The sequence below is a fragment of the Vulpes vulpes genome, chromosome 3 (assembly GCF_048418805.1).
Source record: "Vulpes vulpes isolate BD-2025 chromosome 3, VulVul3, whole genome shotgun sequence".
Classification (NCBI taxonomy): Eukaryota; Metazoa; Chordata; class Mammalia; order Carnivora; family Canidae; genus Vulpes; species Vulpes vulpes.
The window spans coordinates 131,056,790-131,083,498 of record NC_132782.1 but is presented as its reverse complement, the minus strand read 5'-3'; the positions used below and the strand labels follow the sequence as shown (position 1 = coordinate 131,083,498).

Below are 26,709 nucleotides of genomic sequence, written 5' to 3'. Positions count from 1 at the left end.
ATCTTTTTTATTTTTTTTATTTTTTTATTTTTTTTATTTTTTTTAATAAATAAAATCTTAAAAAAAAAAATGTTACATGCTCTACCAACTGAGCTGGTCAGGTACCCCAGGAGTTCTCTATATATTTTAGATATTAATCCCTTATTGGATATATGATTTGCAAACATTTTCTCGCATTCTGTAGATTTGATACTTTTTGATGCACAAAATTTTTAAATTTTCATTAAGTACAGATTTGTCTTTTTCTTTTGTTGCTCATGCCTTTGGTGAAAGAGCCAAGAAATCATTACCAAATCCAATGTCATGAAGCTTTTACCCTATATTTTTTTCTAAGAGTTTTATGGTTTTAGTTCTTACATTTAAGTCTTTGATCTGTTTTGACTTAATTTTTGCATATGGCATTAGGTAAGCATCCCACTTTATTCTTTTTGCATGTGGCTATCCAGTTTTTGCCAACACCATTTGTTGAAAAGTTGGTCCTTTCTCTAGTGCTTGGGTAGCTCAGTTGGTTGAGCATCTGCCTTCAGCTCAGGGCCCTGGGATTGAGCTCCGCATTGAGCCCCACACTGGGCTCCCTCCTTTGCAGAGAGCCTACTTCTCCCTCTGCCCTCCCTTCCCCCACAACCTGTGCTGTCTCACACACACTCTCTCTCAAATACATAAATAAAACCTTAAAAAAAAAGTCCTTTCTCTATCGAATGGTCTTAGCACTCGTCAAAAATCATTTGGCCAAATATGTGAGGCTTAGTTCTGGGTTCTCTACTCTATTTATCTATATGTCTGTCTTCATTCCAGTACACACTGTCTTGATTACCTTTGCAGTAAGTTTTGAAATCAGAAGTATGAGTCTTCCAGCTCTGTAGTTATTTTTCACAATGGTTTAGCTATTTGGGGTCCTCTGACAGTCTATTCAAATTTTTGGGTGGGTTTTTCTACTTCTGCAAAAAATGTCATCAGGATTTTGAAAGGGATTTCACGAATCTGTAGATCACTTTGGGTAGTGATCTTAACAATACTAAGTCTTCCATCCATGAACATGGATTATGTTTCCATTTGTTTGTATCTTTAATTTCTTTCTGCAATACTTTGAAGTATTCATTGTACAAGTCCTAAAACCTCCTTGGTTAAGTTAATTTCTAAGTAGTTTGTTCTTTTTGATGCTACTGTAAATGGAATGGTTTTCTTAATTTTCTTTGTGGATTGTTCATTGTTAGTGTGATACAACTGATTTTTGTGTGTTGACTTTGTTTCCAGCTACTTTGCTGAATTTATTAGCTCTAACAACTTTTTCCTACATAAAATATTTATATAAAAGATCATGTCATCTGCAAGCAGAGATAATTTTACTTTTTCCTAATTTGGATACCTTTATTTCTCTTTCTTGTCTAATTTGGCTAGAACTTCCAGTATTATGTTGAATACAAGTGGCAAAAGTGGGCATCCTTGCCTTGTTCCTGATTTTAGAGGAAAAACTTTCATACTTTTACCATTGAATATAGTATTAGCTATTGATTTTTCATATATGGATTTTATTATGTTGAGGTAGTTGCCTTCTATTCCTACTTTGTTGAGTGTTTTTATCATGAAAGGGTACTGAATTTTATCAAATACTTTTCCTATATCGACTGAGATGATCCTGGGGTCACTGTGTTGATCTGTCATATTAAACTGATTGACTTTTATATATTGAACCATCCTGGCATTCCAGGAATAAATCCCATTTGGTTGTGGTGTATGATCTTTTTAATATGCTCAATTTGGCATGATAGTATTTTGTTGGGGATTTTGCATTAATGTACAAAAAGTCTGTAGATTTCTTTCCTTGTAATGTCTTTATCTGGCTTTGGTATCAAAGTAATGGTGGCCTCACAAAATGAGTCAGGAAGTGTTCCTTCCTTTTCAATTTTTTAGAAAAGGTTGGGAAGGATTTAAATGTTTGGTAGAATTCACCAGTGAAGGCAACGGGCTCAGGGCTTTTCTTGTTGGAAGACTCTTGATTACTGATTCAATCTCCTTCCTAATTATAGGTCTGTTCAGATTTTCTATTTCTTGGTAGGTTTTCTGTTTCTAGGGATTTGTCCATTTCATCTAGGCTATCTAACTTCTTGGTGCATAATTGTTCATAGTACTCTCATATGATCCTTTTTATTTCTGTAATGTCCCCACACTTCAATTCTGATTTTAGTAATTGGAGACTTCTCTTTTTCTCTTAGACTCCTCTATCTAAAGGTTTGTCAATTTTGCTGATTTTTTTCAAGAACCAAGTTCTGGTTTCATTGATTTTCCTCTATTGTTTTTCTATTCTCCATTTCATTTATCTCTGCTGTAAATTGTTTATTTCCTTCTGCTAGCTTTGGGTTTAGTTTGTTCTTTTTCAAGTTCCTGAAATTGTAAAATTGGCTTGTTGATTTGAGATCTTGTTTCTTAATGTAAGCATTTATAACTATAAATACATTTTTAAAAAGTCACATTGCCTAGAAAGATGAAAGGCAAATTCCTCTGTTTCCATTCCCCTAATCCCATACTCCCAAATTAGTCACTATTAATTAATATAAGATCCATGAAAGTAATCTTATCTATCTTAATCACCACTGCATTCCTAATAACTATGTCTGGAATATACTGGAAATAAGGATTAATAAACATCTGTTGGATGAGTGAATCAAAGCATACAACATTAAAGTATATAAAATATCCTAACACTATGGTTCAAGAATTCTTTTAATAATACTTTCATTTAAGGTAAAATTAGAGTGCACTGTTATTCTGGGATGTTTATTCGTAATGTCCATACCTGATTGTTGGGCTTGGTGGATAAACATTTCCCAAAGTAAAGGGTTTCTGTAACACAAAGGCTGTTACATGCAGGCCCATCAATAACTCCAGTCTTGTACTTGTCACACTAAAAACCAGGAAACAGAAAAGTAGTTAATAAAAAACTGTTTTATAAGAAGAAACATAATAAAGACAATGTAAGGAGATACCTGTATTCTTTAGGATGAAGTTCTATAATGAAAAGAACTCAGACTCTGGATTTGGACAGACTTGAATCTGAATCCAAGCTCTATTCTTACCAGCTATATGATGATGAGAGATATTGCTGCGACCAAAGTGTGCTTGGAATTTGGAAGCTATTTTTCCCCACTTAACATGGTCTGAGGTGGTAAGGTACCTGCTTCCCCCCTAAGATTAGAGGCACACTTTAAAAATGGCTCTGGTTTCAAAGTAAGATATTAAAGTTTTAAATACGAAAATACGTAAAAAATAAAATTACCAAAAAAAAAAAAATTACCTCTGACATCTGGTCATCCTTGAGATCACCCAAAAATAAGAAAATAAGAAATATAAACACATACTCCATCTTCAACAAGATATCAAGGTAATCCTAAGGCACAATTAATGAGGATAGCCTGCCAAATTCAGTGAAATTACACCAGAGTCCAGAGATTGTTGAGATTAAATAACTGCTGTGACTTTGCTTCTCAACATTGGCATAGCACCAAAGAGATGAGATGCAGAACCATCACCCTGATTTACAATGTAGGTTTAAGGGGCACATGCTGTGGGAACTTTCGAGGAGTCTATATGGCATCACGAAGTAGCAGGACAAGGCAGTGCTGAATGATAAATTCTTTAAAAATATTATCTATGTTGGAGGCAGTCTGTTAATGAAATGGGTTGAGGGAGAGTACATTATGAGCATCTCCTGGGGAGATAACACTGGATAAGCCAATCTGTGTATTTTTGTCTCTGTGTTTCTCGTTTTTTTCTATCTCACACATGACATGCATACACACAAACTCTGGGTCATAGCAGTCTCACTACTAGCACAATTCACTCCTCCAGTTGCTTCCTACAAATAGCTGGTTGAGGAAGAACTCTTTCATTCAATAAGGAGTAATAACCAAAGGAAAACAAGATCTACAGAGCAAATCTACAAGAAAAAGGAGGAAAGGAAATGAAAAGCTAATGTTATAAAAAGAAATTTTCCAGAAAAATGTTGCCATGAAGCAGGCCAAACATAATGCTGTGAATTCAAAGGACTTAATGAAACAGCTTAAAAAATAAGACCTCATGGTAGAAGAAATGATGAGACAACAGAAGGAAATGTAAAATAAGCTAGTAGAGCTCAGAAAGGAAGAAAAGGAAAAAAATCCTAGGAATTAAAGCCACATAAATGGGGGTGGGAGAAGGAGACAGACAAAGATGACAACACAGACTTAAACGAGGGCTAGGTTAAGAAAAGTGGGGAAAAGGCAATGGAAATATAAAAAGAACTAAATATAATTTGAGACAATATTATAGATACAGGAGACAAAGGATATCCAGCATGTCCACATGAGGGAGAACAGTACAAATGGAAAAGAAAAAATAGAAGTAGAATTCAAGGCAACTTCATGTAAAGTGAAAGGATACTTTATAGATTGAAAGGACATACAATATCCCAAGAAAACTGGCATATAGAACGACCCTTGTGATCTACCCTATTGAATTTTACTAGACTTCAAAAATAAATAATCCTTTGAGCATTCAGGCAAAAAGATCAAGGCACCTTTAGAAGGAAATAAATCAGGTTGGCCTCAGATTTTTCCACAGCCACATGATGGTAGATAATGGTGCAATGCCAGCAAAGTCTTTGAGAAAGGAAGTGTGACTTGCCTGGATCCTAATTTTTCATTTGTAAAAGGGAATATGAGTAATATTTGATTTATAGCATAATTATGAAGAGGGCATCCAGCTGGCTCAGTTGGTAGAGCATGTGACTCTTGATCTCAGGGTTGTGAGTTCAAGCCCCATGTTGGGCACAGAATTCACTTAAAAATAAATAAGTAATAAAATTATAGCATTATTATGAGGTAAAATGATATAATAATGAATACAGATCACCTGTGATTTTAAAAAGTGCTCAATAGCAGGTACTATTATTTTATATAGCTAAACGCTAAACTTTCTTTCAAGTAAAAGGCGTCAAATGTTTTTGAACATACAAGGATTAGAAAACCATTCCCTCTTAAAGAACTACTAGAGAATGAATTTTAGGTAACCAAAAGATGAACAGAGAACCTGAACATGGAAGCCAGTTGAAATATAGGACTGGGATGAAAACCCTGGGAATCTACTTCATAATGATTAATAAAATATCCAATATTACTAGATGCTTATTATATGTCAGGCACTGTTCTAGTGCTATACTTTCATTATCATGAAAACAAACCTGTGAGGTAGAGCCTAGTGTTACATACATTGTAAAAACAAGGTAAGGTTACATACCTAAAAAATGATAAAACCAAGATTCCAACCTAGGCAGTCTGGTTTCAGAGCTTATTCTCATAATAGCTACGGTATATTCTTCAGAATGTTGTTATAAACAATTTTGTTACTTGTACTGGTATAAACAAAAACCAAGAAGGGAAGATGTAAATAGATGGAAGGTAACAAAAGGATGTTGATTTCTTTAATACTCAAGGTCAGGAGATAACATTTACATCTTATAAATCAAGTAACAGAGATAGAAGTCTATTCAAGGGGCACCTGGGTGGTTAAGTTGATTAAGTGTGTGCCTTAAGCTCAGGTCATGATTCCAGGTTCCGGGGATCCAGCCCTGCATCAGGTTTCTGCTCAGTAAGAAGCCTGCTTTTCCCTCTGCCTCTGCCTGCCGCTTCCCCTTGCTTGTGCTCTCTCTTTCTCCATCAGATAAATAAAATAAATCTTAAAAAAAAAAAGTATATTCAAAAGTACACCAATGATCACTAGAAGAATTAATAATAATAATGTATTGTTTAAAATTAGGCGGAACAAAGGAGATCAGATTAATAGAATTTTAATTTTTAATCACTGCTTTTAATAGGTAGATTTGGTCTAAAGAAATAGAGCATAAAGTACATTTTTAAAAGTTATAGTATAAAGCTAAACACTAGAAGACCTAAATACAGAATACAAAGCTTCCTAAATGATCAAAAGGAACATGCATAAAACAAGAAATATACACCATCTAGAGAAAGATGCAAACCAAATAAATCCTTAAAAACAGAAAGTAGGTCATAAAATGTGATACAGGGGCAGCCCGGGTGGCTCAGCGGTTTAGCACTGCCTGCAGCCTGGGGTGTGATCCTGGAGACCCTGGGATCGAGTCCCATGTCGGGCTCCCTGCATGGAGCCTGCTTCTCCCTCTGCTTGTGTCTCTGCCTTTCTCTCTGTGTGGGTGTCTCTCTGAATAAATAAATAAAATCTTATAAAAAATGTGATACAGAATTAAGTCGAAATATTATATAAATGTCAGCAATATAAGCTCATCTATTGAAAGAAGAATACCCTTAGAAAAGTGTCAGAAAAGTTGAAAATAAGGGACAGTACAGGTATATCAGGCAAACACAAAGAAAACACAATTAAGTCACAATTTTAAACCAGACAAGGTTGAAATCAGAGGTAAGGAAAGCATTAAATAAGGTAAAAAAAAGGGGGGGGGGGCCTTTACAATGATAAAACATATAATCCACACCAGATATTACATTCATGAGTTTCTATAAGGCAAATAAAGAAGTATTAAAATCCATTAAGCAAGATCTATAAGAAATAAAAAAAAAGAAACAGGCATTAGAGTGGGAGACCCTAGTTCACTTTTTCTAGCCCATGACAGATAAAGAAATCTACAAAAAAAAGGATGTAGAAGAGCTAAAAAATCTAGTAAAGTAGATCTGTCTTGAGAACAAACTTTTCAAATGCCCATGGAACAATTAAAAATTAGACCAAAGCCTTAGTACATCCCACTTAGTAGAAATGGCATCTCCAATCACAATATAACACATGAAATTAATAAAACATCCATCCATACATAATTAAATGTTCTTTTAATTCTTGAAAGTCAAAGAGAAAGTCCAATTTGAAATACTTAAGTATCTAGGACATAACAATAACTGAAACTGAAAATAAATGATAAAATCAAAGAACCACTTGAAGAATGCAACTTAATTATGTTAATAAACAGCAAAGAACAAAACAAATGAAAAATTCAAGAATTTTGAAAAAATTAATCTACAGAAAGCAGAAAGACGTAATCAATATAAAATAACAATACAAGGTTATGGTATGTTGCTGCTGTTGCAAGAATTCCTCTGACCTTCATCTCCCAATCTTTACTTTGGATTTCTTGCTCTTTTCTGGTTTCTGCAATTACCTTTTGATGGTTTTTTCCCCAGAATTCTCCTTGTTTGTCTGGTTCTCTCAGTCTGATGACATGATGTTTTTCACAGATCAATCTTGCCCTGCTCTGGTTCTTGGGATGCAGAAAATCTTAATAAACTGAAGTTGATGGATGTAGCCTTTTAAGCAAGAGTCGCTTGAGAATGATAGGATGGCTGAGATAATGAGTGGAAGAGTCTGGATGTAAAACTAGCTAAAGAATTTGGCAGTGTCCAGGTGTGAAACAATAGGCACTGGACCAGAGTCTTTTATTAGAAGAAATAGGTTTATTTGCAACCTATTAGAGGGGCAACACTGGGCTTATCTTGTGTGTGATAGGGATTAAGGATAATTTACTGAGCCCTTCATTTTGGGGGCTTAAATTTTTCATTGATCCCAAGGAAACACTGAACCCAAGGATCCCAAGCCAAAGTACAGCCGAGTCTCTTAAATACTTAATTCTTGAAGACACCAGCATAGGCTCCTCAGTCTTAGCCACTGGGCCTCCCTACCAACACTGTAACAGTTTGCTGTGAGGATAAGGATAGCTTTGGTAGAGATGGAGAGCTTTGTCCATGTGAAGAAGTGCCAACACCTACAAATTGTTGCTCTTCAGCTGTCACTACCAAAGAAATTCCTGGTTAAGCCTTGACCATGCCTGCTTTCTCCTTCAGACCTGGCTGTAACCAAGAATATGAGGTTTCATTTTCATAGGAAGAGCAGAGCAAATTAGTTCCTATACTCAATTCTGATGGTGGTTTTGGGGCGGGGGGGGGGCACATGGGAGATGCTCAATACTTTCTTCCCCAGGTCTCCCCTGGAGATTTTTAGGGAATGCAGAACCATCTGTTTGGTATCTCTGCTTGTAGCAGATGGCCAGCAATTTCACTGCCATGTGTCTTCACTGAGGCAAAGGTGGTGGGAGTTCTGAGGCCTTACTCAGGAGCTGGAGTGAAACCTCCTACAGATACAGCTTAGAGTTTCTAGTGAAAATTTTTTTAGGATTTTATTTATTCATGAGAGAGAAAGAGAGAGAGAGAGAGAAGCAGAGACATAGGCAGAGGCAGAAGCAGGCTCCTATGGGGAGTCTGATGCAGAACTCGATCCCAGGACCCCAGGATCATGACCTGGGCCAAAGGCAGACGCTCAACCACTGAGCTACCCAGGTGTCCTAAGTTTCTAGTGAATTTAGATCTTAGACCACATCCTCTGACCACAAAGAAATAAAAAATCAACAATAAAAATAATGTAAACATAGACACTGACACATTCAGAAAGTAAAAAGCACGTTCGTAAATATTTTTGTGGATTTTTAAGATAAATGACAGTGGAAATGTAGAATATTTAGAACTGAACAACAACAAAAGTATACATACTAAAACTTGTGAGATGCAGCTAAAGCAATTCTTAGAGGGAAATTTACAGCTTTAAATGCAATGATGAAAAAACAACTGACTGAATATAAATAGTAAGCACTAAAGAAGCTTAAAAAGACCCCAACAATAACAATAAACCTCCAAAAGAAATAGAAGAAAAAAGCAGAAATAAAAAAAGAAAAAGATCAATAATACCAAAAACTAGTTCTTTGAAAACTTTAACAAAGGAAATAAACCTTTAATAAGACTGATCATGAGAAAAAGAGGAGGCACAATTAAAGATTATTATGAAAGAAAAGGGTAGGGATACTGAATAACATAAACAACACCAATTTTTCTAGAAAAATAGAAACAATTGAAAATGATGCAAGAAGAAATAGAAAATCTGAATAAGACTAGTAAACATTTAAAAAACTGAATCCATAATGAAAAATCTTTCCCTCTAAAAATATCAGGTCAAGATACAGTCTGGGAGGACCTCAGGGTGCCATCCAGGATGTAGTACTGTTTGTAAGTGGAAAATGGGTAACAACACAAATGACCATTAACAGGAGAATGGTTGAATAAAATGAAGTGTTTTCATACAATGAAAGACTATACAGTAATTAAAATGAAAGAACTCAGGCTTGGGAAACCCTCTTGCACTGCTGATGAGAATGTAAACAGGTCCAGCCACTCTAGAGTACAGTATGAGGTTCCTCAAAAAGTTAAAAATAGAGCTACCCTAGAATCCAGCAATTGCATTACTAGGTATTTACCCAAAGGATAAAAAAATACATATTTGAAGGAATATATGCGCCCTTATGTTTATAGCAGCATTATCAACAATAGCCAAATTATGGAAAGAGCTCAAATGTCCATCGACTGATGAACAGATAAAGAAGATGTGATTTATAAAGATTTATAAAATCTATTTATATATGTTCCATTATATATATATAAAATTTATATATATAATATATATAATGGAATATTATTCAGCCATCAAAGAATGAAATCTTGCTATTTGCAATGACGTGGATGGAGCTACAGTGTATTCTGCTAAGCAAAATAAGTCAATCAGAAAAAGACAAATACCATATGATTTCACTCATATGCAGAATTTAAGAAACAAAACAGATGAACATTTGGGAAGGGAAAAGATAAGGAAACAAATCATGAGAGACTCTTAACTACTGAGAACAAACAGGGTTGATGGAGGTAGGTGAGGGATGGGATAGACGGGTGGTGGGTATTATGGAGGGCATTTGTTAGAAAGGGAGTTGGGTGTTATATGTAAACTATGAACCACTGAACTCTACTCCTTTTTTTTTTTTTTTAAAGATTTTATTTATTTATTCATGAGAGACAGAGAGAGAGGCAGAGACACAAGCAGAGGGAGAAGCAGGCTCCTTGCAGGGAGCCTGATGTGGGACTCGATCCCGGGTCCGCAGGATCAGGCCCTGGACTGAAGGTGGCGCTAAACCACTGAGCCACCCGGGCTGCCCTGAACTCTACTCTTGAAACCAATATTGAATTATTATATGTCAACTAACTAGAATCTAAATTAAAAAAAAAAAAAAAAAGAACTCAGGCTACATAGATCAACATGGAAAAATGGTGAAAATAATGTCAAATGGAAAAAGTTATAAAATGATATCTGCAGTTTAGTATAATTAATTAAAATTTAGAAACATATAAAGCAATGCTATATATTGCTTCTGTACCCATATACACATAGTCAAAGTATAAAAACATGATGGTAGGACTTACACCAAATTCAAGATGGTGGTTAGTCCTGGGGAGGAGGAAGGAGAATATCAGGGAGGATAAAGAAAGCATCACTTGTATCTGTAGTGCTTTTTTTTCTTTTACAAATGAAGCAAATACAGGAAAACGTTTGTTACCTAGATGACAGGTACACGAGTGTTTGTCATATTGTTCTCTGTATGTCAACATTATTCTAAGAGCCTTTTCATGTTTATCCCTTTAATCTTCACAACCTCCTTATAAAATAGATAATTACCATCATCTCCATTTTATTGATAAAGAAACTAAGGTAAGAGAGGTTAAGAAATGTGCACAGCAGGTTAGTGGTGGTGCTGGAATCTGAAGCCAGACAGTCTGCCTCCGGGGTGTGTGCTTTTAATTAGCCATCGAGGTAAAAGAACCAGAATCTTGGAGAGGAACATGTAGAGTAAATTTAATAATAGCTGGGTTGGATGCCCATCCAGTGTTCCCACTAAGGGGTTCTGGTCACATTCATTCCCCCTGCACAAGCAATGCAAAGTAGAGACAGGACTTTCCTCTTTGTTTCCTGTGTTCTGCGTTTTTATGCGGAAATAGCACATTCTATTATGAACAGCTTCTGGAATAGGACTTAAAGAACTATCCCCTTCAAATGTCCTGATCTTGGCTCCTGAATCTGGAGGAACACTCTATTCATAACCCGGCCCCAGGTCAAGATTTAAATGTTACCCTCTGCATAACACCAATTTTCCAATGAATAATCTTGAGACTGTATATTTCCTTCCTGAGTCTACATTATTCCTCCTTCTTCTCTTATACCCCCAAATCTAACACCATTTATGTTCATGTTATCCTCCCTGGTAGAAAGTAAGATGATTCAAAGTCAGAGACAAGGTTATATTCATCTTTGAATCTCCCTTTTCTAGCACACAGAACAGAGTTTAGTATTTTAAGTGTTCAGTAATGTTTATGAAACAACCATAATAAAACCTAGTGGTTTTTATTTTAAAACCTCACTGAGCATAAAATTAATAATCTTCTATAATACATTATACATTTTTTTAAAAAAGAATAAAAATTAGTATCTTATTGGTAAACCGTTGAGCAGTGAAAACAAATCTGACATTCAGCTACAAGAATCAGATTCTTGTTTTGAGCAAAGGTCTCAAGCCAACTCTGTATCAAAGAGGTAGTCACAAAGAACAGGCTCTTCAACTTGTGGCTTCCATCACAAACCAAAAACAAATTTCCCACATGCTTACATGAAAAGTATGGTTGGCCACATACAGCTTTGTTTGTTTTTCAGGCATGGCCATACACACAGATTATAATAATTGTTAGGAATCTGATCTCCTAACTAAAAAGACACAGGTTATAAAGAAGTTCAACTTTACAACAGGATACTCTGCAGAAAATATTGAAGGTTTTTCTGGTCCTGAGATTTTACTTCCATCACGATTCTACGTACACCCTGACTTTGTTTGCACATACCTGGTAGTACCAGAAGATGGCACTCTTCAGCTAAATTTTACAAAACCCATTGGTGCTGAAGGAATAATTTCATGAACTGTGGAAACTGTACCTCAAGGGGCGATAACAAACAGATGTATTAAGTAACTAGGTTTTAAAACATTTTCTAACATCCACATTCTAAAAACGTATTTTACACAATCTTACCAATTTCTCCTTAGGAAAAAACAGCAGAGTTGGGTTGCCTAAAAATTCTCCAAGTCTAGTAGTCAGCACCCTTTCCGATTCTCCATACCAGCTATTTTAATCTTCATTCTCTGCGCTCTCACTGTATCATCAACTCCTTTCTTTCTCCTTCTTTCCTGAATTCTTCCTGTCAGTCATTACTTGTGTTCATCACATCCCTTTTTCCTCTCCCTACACACCTGCATATGCACACGCACAAGAACCCTCTCCACTGTCTCCTTCCCTTCTGTTAAAATGTCTGTAATTTACTTCAAAATTCTTCAGCAGACACAGTGTGCTATTTGTGTGTTCATAATCCAGGAATGCACAGGGGCTCTGCAAGAATCCTAATCAGGTATTAAGGAAGCATGTGCTCCCAGTCAACTACTACACATGCTTCTAGTGTACATATCTTGATCAAGATTGATTCATTTCTGGGATTTTGTTAATTACCAAATTAGGATCGTATTGGTGAAATTTTTAGTTTGTTAAATATCATAGTGAATGTCAGAAATGGACTATCGTTGGTGAAATTGAGGGTATTAATACATGTGGATTAGCTAAAATATGGGATATCCCTTACCTTTTCATAATGGGGGTATAAGAACCAGTTGAAGCTGTAACCTTTACCTTTGGGGAAGTACTCAGGGTAATAATTTTACAACAGACATTCTCAAACTTCAGGGAGCTTCAGATCTCCTGAAGGTCTTGTTAAAACACAGACAGATGGATCCCAGTATTAGAGTTTCTGACTCATTGGGTTTTAGGTGAGGCTGAAAATTTGCATTTGTGGCAAGTTTCCAAGTGCTACTAATGCTGCAGGTCTATGAGACTTTTTTTTTTTTTTTAAGATTTTATTTATTTATTCATGAGAGACACACACAGAGAGAGAGGCAGAGACACAGGCAGAGGGAGAAGCAGGCTCCATGCAGGGAGCCCAACGCAGGACTCGATTCCAGGATCACACCCCGGGCTGCAGGCGGCGCTAAACTGCTGCACCACCGGGGCTGCCCTAGGAGACCACATTTTGAGAATCACTGGTTAAGAATTTCTAGTTGCCTGATGCTAATTATGAGGGTAATAGAAGCTTGCCTCTCGAGTATCACTGCTTCTGCCTTGAGTAAATCTTTCATACAAGTTGAGAGCATACCTAAAAGGATGGAATTAGAATTTTAGTAATTTACAGACTGATTATATGAAAAGTTTTGTGACTGCTTACAAATAAATACGTGCTAAATAAATGCCTATATGTGTGGCAGAAATCATTTTCATTATAAACTAGTAATAAAGTTGTACAGGAGTACTCCTGTACTACTCCCCAGTATCAAACATTTTCAATAGCTACCATTATCTTTCAAAACAGGATCTAAGGCATGTGCATAACCAAACTGGATGAGGTCAATTTAAAACAATTTCCCAGCCAAAAAGCAGAAGCAACCCAAGAATCCAGCAATGGATAAACAAAACCTGGCACATACATACAACAGAATATTATTCAACCTTAAAAAGTAAGGAAATTCTGAAACATGCTACAACATAGATGAACCCTAAGAATATTATGCTAAATGAAATAAGCCAGTCACAAAAAGACAAGTACTGTGTGATTCCACTTTTAGGAGATATCTAAGGTAGACACACTCAGAGAAACAGCAAGTAGAATGGTGGTTGCCAAGGGTTGTGGGGGAGGGGAAATGGGAAGTTCTTGTTAATGGGTATAGAGTTTTGGTTTTGCAAGATGAAGAAGTTATGAAGACTGGTTACACAACAATGAGTATACTTAACACTACAGAACTGTATACTTAAAAATAGCTATGCACTGTGAAAGTATGGAGATTTTTAAAGAAATTTAGAACTACACTATGATCCAGCAATTCCAATTCTGGGTATATATGCCAAGGAAATGAAATCATTATCTCAAAAGATGTATCTGTTAATGTTCATTGCAGCATTATTCACAATAGCCAGGATATAGAGACAACCAAAGTGGAGGTGCCGGGCTGGCTCAGTCAGTAGAATATGTGACTCTTGATCTCAGGGTTGTGAGTTCGAGCCCCATATTGGGTGTAGAGCTTGCTTTAAAATTTTTTTTGAAAAGAAAGAGAACTTACCATATATTATATATACACATATATACAATACATACATATATATACACAACCTAAGTGTCCAATGACGAATAAAGAAAACATGGTGTATGCGCACAGATATATACATACACATGCATATATTATGAAATATTATTCAGCCTTAAAGAAAGAAGAAAATCCTGTCATTTGTGACAACATGGATGAATCTGGAGGGCATTACACTAAGTGAAATAAGCCAGAGAAAGACAAATGCTGCATGGTATTGCTTATATGTGGAATTAAAAAAAAAAAAAAAAGCCAAACTTGAAGAAACAGAGTAGAAAAGGGGTTACCACAGGCTGAGGGGTATGGGAATTAGGAAGAGGTTGGTAAAAGGGTATAAATGTTCAGTTAGAAGATGAACAAGGTCTGAGGAGCTAATGTATAACATGGTGACTATAGTTGGTAATGCTGTAGTGTAGAAATGAAGTTTGTTGAGAGTAGACCTTAAATGTTTTCACCCCCCCCCCCCGAAAAAGGGTAAATATGTGAAGTAGTGGATGTGTTAAAAGATTGAGGGAGGGAACCTTTTCAGAATGTATATGTGTATCAAGTTATCCCATTGTACCCTTAAAAATCTTACAATTTGGGCAGCCCCGGTGGCTTAGCGGTTTAGCGCCACCTTCAGCCCCGGGCGTGATCCTGGACACCCAGGATCGAGTCCCAGGTCAGGCTCCCTGCATGGAGCCTGCTTCTCCCTCTGCCTGTGTCTCTGCCTCTCTCTCCTTCTGTATCCCTCATGAATGAATGAATGAATGAATAAATAAATAAATAAATAAATAAATAAATAAATAAATTTTAAAAATCTTACAATTTTGTCAATTATACATCAATAAGGCTGAAAAAAGGTAATGACAAGCTGAAAAACAAACGTGATTGAGGTAGTAAATGTTATGTTATGTATATTTTACCACAATTTTAAAGAATTTAAACCAGATCAAAACCAACTGATTTCTCAGCACAGCTCCTAGAAACAGTAGTCTATACCTGTTCACAGTTATTTCCTCCTGCCCAAACTTTATCTTTCTTTATTCGCTACCTCATTAAAAGGTGCCATCATCCACCCATGCATCTGAGGGAAGAAACAGTGAGTTGTCTTAAACTTCTCCTTCTTCCTCATTCCCCCCACACTTAACTGGTCACCAAGCACTGGCAATCAAATTATTTTCTTAATATCCTTTGAAACTTTTTCTTCCCCTCCATTCCCACCACCAATGCTAAGCCCTGACTGCTTTGTGCCATAAAACTGGTTTCCTTTCCTGTGATGTCTCCTATCCAATCTACTACCCTCTCTACCACAACTGGTGAAATTCTTCTGAAACATAAATCTGACTACTTCCCTGCTTAAGGAGTGCCTGGGTGGCTCAGCTGGTTAAGCATCTGCCTTCTGCTCAGGTCATGATCCCAGGGTCCTGGGATGGAGCCCTCCCTCCACAGCAGGGAACTCGCTTCTCCATCCCCCCAACCCACCACTCGTGTCTCCCCCACATGTTCTCTCTCTCAAGAAAATAAATAAATCTTAAAAAAAAAAAAAAAAAAAGAAAAGAAAACTTCTATTGAGTTTGTACTGCCTTGAGGCTAAAAGGCAAACTCCTTAACAGGACATACACAGTCTTTTAAGATTTGACTCTGCTAATGTGACCTCAGTAAACTGCTCTAGGCAGGCACTTCCTGGAATGTAGCACTCTTCCCTATCTTTGTAGCTATGCACATGCCTCCTTCTGCTCCCTCTCTATTCTTCAAAATTCAGCTAAGATAAAACCTCTTCCAGAAAGCCTTCTGGGACGTTCTGAGTTAGGACTGCCCAGTGAAATATTGCATGAGATGTACTTACATTGAAAAATTATTAGTTGCTTATTGGCAATACTTGGGATATACTTATACTAAAAAAAAAAATAAACTCATTGTTTATTTTAAATTCAGATTTAACTGGGCATCCTGTTTTTGTGTTTGTCTGTTTTTGCTAAATTTAGCAACCCTAGTTTCAGTCTCAATTATATGCTTGTTTATTTTTCCATATCCTCTACTAGTCTGTAGCATCTTTAGGGTGGGGACATGTCTTATTTCTGTATCTGCTGGTTCTAGTAAGTACTGGTAAGCACATAACTAAAATAACATGGTGTTTTATTGTTGCTGTTTCTTCTAAACTGGTTTAACCTTTAGTCTTTTTATTCCTTCCCATAGTTATGCTAATAGTAATAATACCACCTGTTTCAGGATTATAGTGACCACCACCTGATTTAAGAGCATGCAGCATAACCCATGAAGGTCACCAGAAATGCTAGTATAATCTAACCAGTAACATTATTCTTAGAATAAGGCTTATTATATTTGTTAAGATTTGAAATAAACTTGTTTAGTAAATATTCTTCTATAAGTTCTTCTATAAGTTCATCAAGGGATTGGTAATCTAATTCAAGTTGGCATAAAAAAAACTATTTGTAAAAGGAAAAAATTTAGCTTGTACTCTGAAAACAGTATATTCCAACTGGATTTATTCCATATACTTTAAAAACTGAAGATAAACGCACAAAATGTACCTCTATAGCCAAATAGTAATTTTGATTCTAAGAAAATTCAAAGCTAAATGAAATAATTATGTATCACTATCTAATTAAAACCATAGTTCTAAATATTACCAAATTTAGTGTATGTTAAGCTAGTTGTTTTAACCAACAAGCCATTATCTCTAGAAATTAGATTTCAGAAGAAACTGTAATAAAATTTAAGGGTTCTTTTATTTTTCATTTCTTATTTCTTCCACTTTAAAGCATGTGCTTGTTGTCTAAAGAAAAAAAAAACAAAAAAGGGGTGCCTGGGTGGTTCAGTTGGTTAAGCATCCAACTCTTGATTTTCACTCAGGTCATGATCCCAGGGTTTTGAGATCTAGCCCCATGTCGGGCTCTGCACCAGTGGCCTGGAGCCTGCTTAGGATTCTCTCCCTCTTCCTCTGCCCCACACCCTAACTCCTGCTCTCACTTGCTCTCTTTGTCTCATAAATAAATAAATAAAACAGGCAAGCAAGCGAGGAAGCAAGCAAGCACGCACTCATGTAATACAATACAAAGGTTCATTAGAATGGCAGTGAGTGATTCCTCATTATTATCCAGAGATAAACTCAAAATAAACACTCTCAATCATAGGGGGAAATGTCAGAAATATCACCATTAAATAATGTTGTCCTGAAAATTGTATACAAGAAAATTTTTTTCTCCCTACCCCTACTCTATTTTTCTTTTTTAAGGAACCCAGCAAACTACATAGTCAAATGGTGCAAAATTTCTTTATGGGCAGACACCAAATAGGACTTGCTGAAATAATGAATGAATTAGTGATTTCTTTTTTTTTTTGAATTAGTGATTTCTATAGTCAGAGAAAATGTACAATGAATTATACAACATATTATAATTAGCTTGGTGGATAAAAGAAAAAGAGCACAACTGGAAAACCAAAAGGTCCTTCCAAGCACATCTAATTAGGGTTAGGTAGTGGTTGCCCTCAGTGTCAGAGAAAGCTGCCTTTAAACAAAGAAGAGCAGAACACAATTCCCAGCGCTCACAACTTTCACAAGTTAACCTTGGCTTCCCATGATATTACTACCCTCCCTGTATTTCCTTTTCAAAACTTTAAAAGCCTACTATTTAAAAGCCTATTACGCATTTCACTGGAATCAACCTCTAAATAATGATGTGACAGTGGAAAATATTATACTTTTATTAAAAACTGAATAGAGGAAAATTTAATTCAAATTGTCAATGTACAATGTGCACAATTATTATTATTATTATTTAAAGATTTTATTTATGTATTCTTGAGAGACACAGAGAGAAGCAGAGACACAGGCAGAGGGAGAAGCAGGCCCCATGCAAGGAGCCTGACGTGGGACTCGATCCTGGGACTCCAGGATCATGCCCAGGGTGGAAGGCAGGCACTAAACTGCTGAGCCACCCAGGGATTCCCAATGTGCAAAATTAATTCCAGTTTTGGCTCCTAGCATCCTGGAAGCTTAGATAAGTTAAGAATCCCATTAACCTTGTAATACCTTTTAATAAAAATTATCCATTGGTTAGAGAAAACATCTCAGGTATATAATACTAATGCTCTATAGTGATTTCCAATGTTGAAATTATGAGAAATATATCGATTATTAAATTAGACTAATTCACACATAGAACATAATTTATATGAAATATATATCTGATTTGTTCAACATTCTAAATTAGTTTTTAAGTTTTATAATAAAAAGACAAAAGAGGAAGATATGTTATTTTAAGGGCACCCAAATGGCTCAACAACCAAGGCTGTGGTTCAGTGGCTACTACTGCATGCTTCTGGGAATTCTCAGATCTAATGTTAATCAGCAAATTTCTCTTTGGGATAAAAGTGCTAAAGCAAGCCAGGTTTGTAATTAAAAGGAGAAAGATGCTCCTTAAGAGCCTATCTAGGGGCACCTGGGTGGCTCAGTAGTTGAGCGTCTGCCTTCAGGTCGGGTCATGATCCCGGGGTCCTGGGATGGAGCCCTACACCAGGCTCCCCACAGGGAGCCTGCTTCTCCCTCTGCCTGTGTCTCTGCCTCTTTCTCTGGGCTTCTCATGAATAAATAAATAAAATCTTAAAAAAAAAAAGTCTATCCAGATTCTTTCTATTTTATAAGGCCTATAGAAATGCTATGTCCTCTATGAAGCCTTTCTCTACTATTTTACCCACAGTGATCTCTGTGTTCATGGAAGCCTTCTTTCTTTAAATTTGTGTAATACAACTATTTCTAGTACAGACTAAACCATTTTAATCTGATCTGATGGTCTCTAGATGTATCAACTTGGCTAGGCTACAGTCCTCAGTTAATAAAGCAAACAACAGTCTAGGTGCTGCTGTGAAGGTTTTTGTAGATGGACTGAAGTGCATGATAACTGACTTTAATGAGAGATTATCCTAGATATTCTGGGTGGGCCTAATTCAATTAGTTGAAGGGACTTAAGAGAATTAATGGAGCTTCCATGATGAGGAAGACATGCTGTCTGTGGATGGGAACTTCAGCTCACCCTGTCCTTGACAGCCCACTGTAAGGATTTCAGCCTCGTCTAGCCAGTCCCCACAACTGGGAAAGCCAATTCCATGCAATATAGCTTTCTCTTTTTTAAAATTGTAATATAACTGACATATAACATTATCTTAAAGTATACAACATAATGATTTGATATTTGCATACACTGTGAAATAACTGCCACAGTAAGTCTAATTAACATCCATTACCACGCAGTTACAAAATGTTTTTTTTCTTGTGATGACAAAATTTTAAGATCTACTTTCTGAACAACTTTCAAATATACAATAGTATTATTAACTGTAGTCACCTTGATTTAGGTTATATCTTCATGACTTACTTAGTTTATAACTGGAAGCTTGTTCCTTTTTTATCCTTTTCACCCATTTTGCCTCCCTTGCTACCCCCTCTGGCAACCACCAATCTGTTTTTTGTATCTATGAGTTAGTTTTTTGTTGTTGTTGTTGTTATTTTTTTAGATTGCATATATAAGTGAGATCATACAATATTTGTCTTTCTCTGTCTAACTTATTTCATTTAGTGTAATGCCTTCAAGGTCCATCCATGTTGTTAATAAATAACAGTAAACAAAAATGTAAATAATAAATATCTTAATATATACTTCTTTTGGGTTCCTCTTCTCTGCTTGTATCTTGATTGATACAACTGACTATATAATGTCATATGTGTGTCTTATCTTCCCAAGTCAGATTCAAAGGCATCAACTTGAGAAAATAATGATTCACTGAGTACTTACCATGTGTCAAGCACAGTGTTAAGTCTTTCAATATATGAACTCATTTTAATCCTCACAACTACCTGATTTTAATCCCCACTTTACAGAGGCTAAGACAAAGCTGTCTAGCTAAGGAATGGCAAAGCTGGAACCCAAACCTGAAGCTCCCTTATTCCAATGCTTATGCTCTTAAACACTACGATAGTTATGACCTCACACACAAATGGAGAGGGAGGGAAAGAGAGATATATAGAGAGAACAAGAAAGCTATGTAGGACAAGATAGACCATGATTCTTAAACATAAGTAAACTGCTTATCACACTCTGTTAATCCTATGATATCTAACTCCTACACAGTTATCTAGCTTGGAGGCAATGCTCAGAACAGGACAGCCATAGCAACCTTCTGGGGAAAATTTTAAATTACAATGTTATGGTTATAGCAACAGCAACCATTAAGGTACTTGCCCTGGGTCAAATGGAATCAAGTCAAAGACTTGAGAATCTTCTCTATATTCAATAGATATGTTAGAGTATCATTCAGTGATAGGAAGCCATCATAACTGGTTCAATTCTTCTATATCTCTATAAAATCTGTGATGTGGGTAGGGCAGGGTAGGGATATTTCCTACCTATACAGCGGGCTTAACAGTAAGTCAATGAAATGAAATCACTTACTCAAAGTCAGACGGTACATCACAAGAAAGGGTAAGTCTGGTGCTTGGACTCCAGCCTAGTACTTTCTCCAATAGACTTATATGATAGGGTAGAGCTGCTTATATCCAAGAGGTTCCCCTCACTTGATGAATTGTGCCATCAATATCCAAGATTTTTAAATGTACATGGTATGACTAAAGTAATGAGACAGATTTTTATACTCATGAAACAACCATACTTCCCAACATTGCTCCCCACTTTGGGCATTTGCACTCATTGTACTTTCTTCTTAAATGCTTTCTGCCCAGGTATTCACACAATTCCTTCTTTCTTATCAGGTTCTAATTCAAAATGCCATCTTCTCAGGGAAGACTTTCCCAGCCACTATGGTTAAGGTAGCATGCCCTAGCCATCTTCTACAAACTGTTGCTATTAATCCTTTCTTATAACACTTTTAAGTCTCTGAAGTCATTTATTGATTTGCTTTTGTTTTTATTATACATATTCCACTATAAGAATGTAAGTTCCTTAAGACATGCACGCTGAGTATCTTGCTTACTTACCATTGTATCACCAGCACCTAGAATAATGACTGACATGTAATAGGTCTTCAAAAACACTTGTTGACTGATACGTTTTCTAAAATGGATTATGCTTTTTATTTGATTGCTATGTGATAGTAGTTACCTTGAAAATAAGCATTAAATGATTAAAAATAGGGAAAAAAAAGAACTAGGAAAAAGCTAAAAGTCAAACTGCCAACTTAAAAGGGAAGAAAGAACCATTTTTTTTTTTTAAAGACTTTATTTATTTGTGAGACACACAGAGAGAGGCAGAGACATAGGCAGAGGGAGAAGCAGGCTCCCTGCAGGAAGCCTAATGTGGGACTTGATCCCAGGCAGACGCTCAACCACTGAGCCACCAAGTGTCCCGAGATAACACAGTTTTATATTTTTATATCCAAATTGAAAAATCAGTGATCTTATGATATGCTCTGGTTCATTTAAGTCCACTTAAATAGGAGAACAGCCTATGCAGTAATACAGAGGGAAAAAGAAAATCAGTTTAGACTCTACATTTCAAAACAGAAATTAAAAAAAAAAAAAAACAAAAACCAGAAATTACCAGGACCAAAAAAGTGTGTGTGGATATTGCCAAAACTTGTGAAAAGGCCAATTACTTAGACAGACATTGTAAAACTAAAATACATAAGAAACAAATTTAAAAAGTATTACATTTCAAGCCAGTAAGGGCTGATTTAGACTTTAAAAAGAGATAATAGTTTGCATAATATAAAACTTATGTGAATATATACGGCTATGGTTTTTCCTTTAAACATCGCCCTCTTCTACAATTTGCATATTTGCATGAATATTTTTCCTATTCTTTACTTTCAATCCATCTGCACCTGTATATTTTAGATAAGTCTCTAGTAAGTGTATATATATTTAAATTTTAGTACAGTCTGACAACTTTCGCTTGTTAATTGAAGCATTTGATCCATTTACATTTAATGTAATTACAAACATATTTGGGTTGAAATATACTACAGCCAATGCCATGGTAAGCCAGCCATATCTTGTCCAGAACTGGAACACTCATTCTCTCAGCTGTATAGTCAACAGCTCTCAGCTGAATTTTTCTTTGGGACTTGTTCTCAGCCCTAGAATACAGCCTTACCCCAAATCATGTCCCTTTAAGGGAGGGTAGAAGAGGGTAGAAAACCGTATCCAATGACTGGTCAGTGACAGGGTCTAAACAAACGCCTGGACCTTTGCAAGGCCATCCCAGCTCCAAAGTTCCCTGTAGAATCAACTGAGGTCTTTGTTACCATCATATTGCAGTTTAACTTCTCTGGTCTGTCCTGTTTCCTCACTCCCTCACAGATGTTAATCTCAAGAGCTCATCCCAATAAACATCCTGCAGGCAATCTCAGTCTCTGAGTCTATTTCCCATGGGATTGTATTTGTGATATCTATCATCTTGTTAGGTATTTTGTACTTCTCACGCCTATGTTTCTTTTTCTTTTCTTTCTTGCCTTCTTTAGAACGAGTATTCTATTATTATTCCATTTTTCCTTATTAGTTTGAAGATGATAGACTCTTTTTCTATTCCATAGGCTATCCTAGAAATAACAATACACATATTTCAGTCAGCAAAGTCTAAAGCTAATTGAGTGATATTTTATTAATCGATATGAATAGACTGATATTAACTGGTTGATACTGTTAACCTACTAAGCTATATGATAAGAATCTTAAACATCTGAACTCCTTTTACCATCCTCTCAATATATATATGTAATTGTTATTCTAGTACATCATATAAGTGGAATTATACAATATTCCTTTTGTGTCTGGCTTATATCATTCAGCATAATGTTTTTGAGGTTCATCCATGTTGTAGCATGCATCAGAATTTCATTCTATTTAAAGGCTGAATAATATTCCATGTATTTTGTTTATGCATTCATACGTTAATGGATGTTAGGGTTGTTTCCATCATTTGGCTATTGTATATAATGCTACAATAAACACTGGTATGCAAGTATCTGCTTGAGTCCCTGCTTTCAATTCTTCTGGGTATATATCTAGAAGCAGAATTGTTGGATTATATGGTAATTCTATATTTAACATTTTGAGGAACTGCCCATATTGTCTTTCTGATTCTTTTTAATATTTTTCAATTCTTCGTTGAAATGATCTATTGTTTTATTTAATTTCTTTACCTTACTTCCTATTTATTGAACACAGTTATTTTAAAATCCTTTCTGGGTGACTCCAATATCTGGATCATCTGTGAATCTAATTCTATTGTCCATGTTTCTCTCTTGGTTTTTGATCATGTCACCTTGTCTTTTGCTATGTCCTGTAATTTTTTACATAGTGCCTCCAGAGAGAGTTTCCCTTCCCTTGGGTAGACAGATAAAACAGCAGCTGATCATCTTAACCCAATCAGGGACTGTGCTGAATGGAGGCTGGACTGCAGCCTCTGGTAAAGCTCAAGCTATTTTTGGCTAATCTCCATTCCAAGAGCATAGCCCTCTGGGGTTTTAAATAGAGAGCCTGGGAATTCAATGGGGTTCCCCCCATTGGCAGGTTCATAACTCTAGGCTGTATCTTGTGTGACTGCCAAAATGTCTGCTCTGCTTTTCAAAGACTTTCCAATGAGATGTTTGGCCTCCCATTCTGTAAAACCCTAGGATTTGGCAAATGTCCCAACAGGATAACTGGCTGTATGCTTGAGGCTCTCTTAGTTTTCTACAAAAGCTTGCTGGTTTCTTGTCCCCAGCAGCAGCTCTCTCCCAGTATACAGTCCTGTTTCTCAGACCCCTGCTCATGCTCAGTATCAGCAACATCCCTGAGGGAAAAAGAGGCTACAAAAGTCAGCTCACATCTCTGAGGTTCTTTTAGCTTACCTTTACTGTTGGGGTTCAATTCTTTAGCGTATCAGCCCACAGCATGGTGTACCAAGATCCCACCCTTGGTAGGACCTGGACTAGATTTTTAACTTCCTACCAGCATAAAACTCTATTTTAGGTCATACACCCCAAGCAAACACTCACCAAATCTAGGCTCACCTCTCTCAAATCTTATCCTCTCCCAAATCTTGATCAAGTAATTCCGTACTATCTTGTTAGCTGTCTGAAGCTTTAATGTGTACTTAAAATATATTTTTTCTGCTTGCTTTTTAGTTCTAATCACACAATTCCTATTAAATATTAACACTATTTTAGTACTATGGATCTTAATACTACCAGTTTTGTTAAGTTTTAAGAACATAATTCCCAAATGCAGAGAAACTAGAACTTTTTTAAAGCCAGTCTCAGGGAAAAGATGTATTTTAGGCTCAGAAAATGTTTTCCTTATTTTCAAATTTTAGTAAGATAACCATTAAATTATGCTAAAATTATTATTATATTAGAATTATTAAATTATGCTAGAATTCTGCTTCTATTTCTTATAAAGTAAAATTAAACAAAAATCATGAAAAATATTTTAATAATAAAATATTATAAATAATAAAATAAAAATATTTCACAACTATAACTCACTTAGAATATTCACCAACATATACCTTATAATTTGAATATTATTGTATTCATACACAACAACAACATACCTATTTCATTCTGTTTTAGTCTCTTAGTATTTCTAACATCCCCAGATGATAATAGGTCTTCCTGAGAGAGTCATAGTGGGATGGGTTTTTTTTCCTAATCAAGTGTATTTGCTTTTTCTGGATATGCACAGCACTTATTAATACACTAAAGATCCTGGGAAGTCCTCAGTAAAGTCACATATTTATCTTTGTGTAAATCTGCTGTTTTCAAATATATCTGAGAGCAGAAAGCTTTTATCCATGGGACACCTTTTAATGTTTCCAGGACATCTAGTTTGAGAAAAGTGTCCTAGAAAGGGAAAATAGACATTTCAAATAACTTTGGTTATTTTATGTTATTATAATTGATTATATAACTCCTGCTTCTTTCTTCTTTACCCAAGGTGAGCAGGTGAGTTTTGTGGGTTTTTCTTTTTTTTTTTTTTAGCTTTATTAAGCTATAATTTTGCTAGCCTTCCCTGACAAAGGGTAGCAGAAAGAGTCTGAGCTTTATACAGAGGCAGGATTAGGCCCAAATTCTGGCTCCACCATCACAAGCAAATTCTTTTCTCTCTTAGTCATATATATGTTTTTTACTAAATTAAAGTATAGTATAAATTAAAGTATAGTTGACATACAATGTTATATTAATTTCATGTGAACATACTTCTTCATTTATAAAATGGGCATGGAAGACTTTCATAGTACTGTATTATTACTGATCAGTATGCAGTAATTGCCTGGCTCCAGACATTCCCATTTTATTTTATTTTTTTAAAGATTTTATTTATTTATTCATGAGAGACACAGAGAGAGAGAGAGAGGCAGAGACACAGGCCAAGGGAAAGGCAGGCTCCACACCGGGAGCCCAACGTGGGACTCGATACTGGGACTCCCAGGGTCACACCCTGGGCCGAAGGTGGTGCTAAACCGCTGAGCCACCCGGGTTGCCCAACATTCCTATTTTAAAATTCCTCAAGGATCTGGGGGTGCCTGGGTGGCTCAGCCAGTTAAGCATCTGCCTTCAGCTCAGGTCATCATGATCGTGGAGTCCTGGGATCAAGCCCTACATCAGGCTCCCTGCTCAGAAGGAAGTCTGTTTCTCTGTCTCCCTCTGCCCCTTCCCCACTTCATGTGAGCAGTGCCCTCTCCCTCTCAAATAAATAAAATTTAAAAAAAAATTCCTCAAGGATCTGGAATGGCCAGTTGGAATGGGCATACAAGATTGACACCTTTGAACTTGATTTGGGACTCATCTTTACTAATTCATTTCCCTGCTTATTATATCCGTTTCCTCTCTTGTCTACTTAAGAGGCTGTAATACTCCCAGGGAATAATTTCTTATCTTAATTGAGAATGCCTAGAGTTAAACTGATTTTCATTTCCTTAGAGCTTTGGAAAGCTTCAGGTCCTCCTGTTTTATGTTCCTATTGCTATTGTAATCATTATCATGCCTTACTGTATTCATTTTCTTCCCTGCTAGACTGTAAGTTCCTAAGGCCATGATAGCTTGTTCCCTGCTATATGCACATACCTGGACACCACTGGCCTGGGTGAAGAGTAACCACAGAATCTTTAATAAGTTAAAATAACTGGAATTCCAACAACCATTATAAAAAATATAATTCTCAGATAAAATGTTTTAATATTATTTATATCAGAAGATATTAGAAGAAAACAAGGAGTTAAAAGTACTGGTCCTCAAACATGTTAGCAATAATTACTACTAGAAATCTTAGATTGATAGAGCAATTTTCCTAAGATATAGCCAATCATTAGGCTAGAAATAAAATACTACATATGTAATATGCTTTTCAGATACATTTTTGGTATTTGAGAATGACTCCATATATTTAAAAGACGTATTCTAGAAAGGTTGCCTGTAAATAATACTTTTATACTCTAAGCGTTTAAAAACTCATGTGATGTGAATAAACTAAACTTTTAGCGTATTTTAAAAAGAATCCCTCTCTGTAATAAGAATGCTCTCACACTAATCTGTATTATATATTTAGATTTCTGAAGTGTAGATTTTTCAAGGTATGAAACACTCCTACTACCTTGGTC

At 36.0% G+C, this 26,709-nt stretch overlaps 1 protein-coding gene across 3 annotated transcripts in view; it reads right to left on the bottom strand.

Moving 5' to 3' along the window:
* Positions 1–26,709, bottom strand: part of DIPK1A (divergent protein kinase domain 1A) — a 114,082-nt gene that overhangs the window by 4,414 nt on the left and 82,959 nt on the right. For all 3 annotated transcript variants that reach the window (XM_072754610.1, XM_072754611.1, XM_025996508.2), the window contains one exon: positions 2,795–2,902. In XM_072754610.1, coding sequence (XP_072610711.1) covers positions 2,795–2,902 — 108 coding nt within the window. The remainder of the gene's footprint in view (positions 1–2,794; positions 2,903–26,709) is intronic.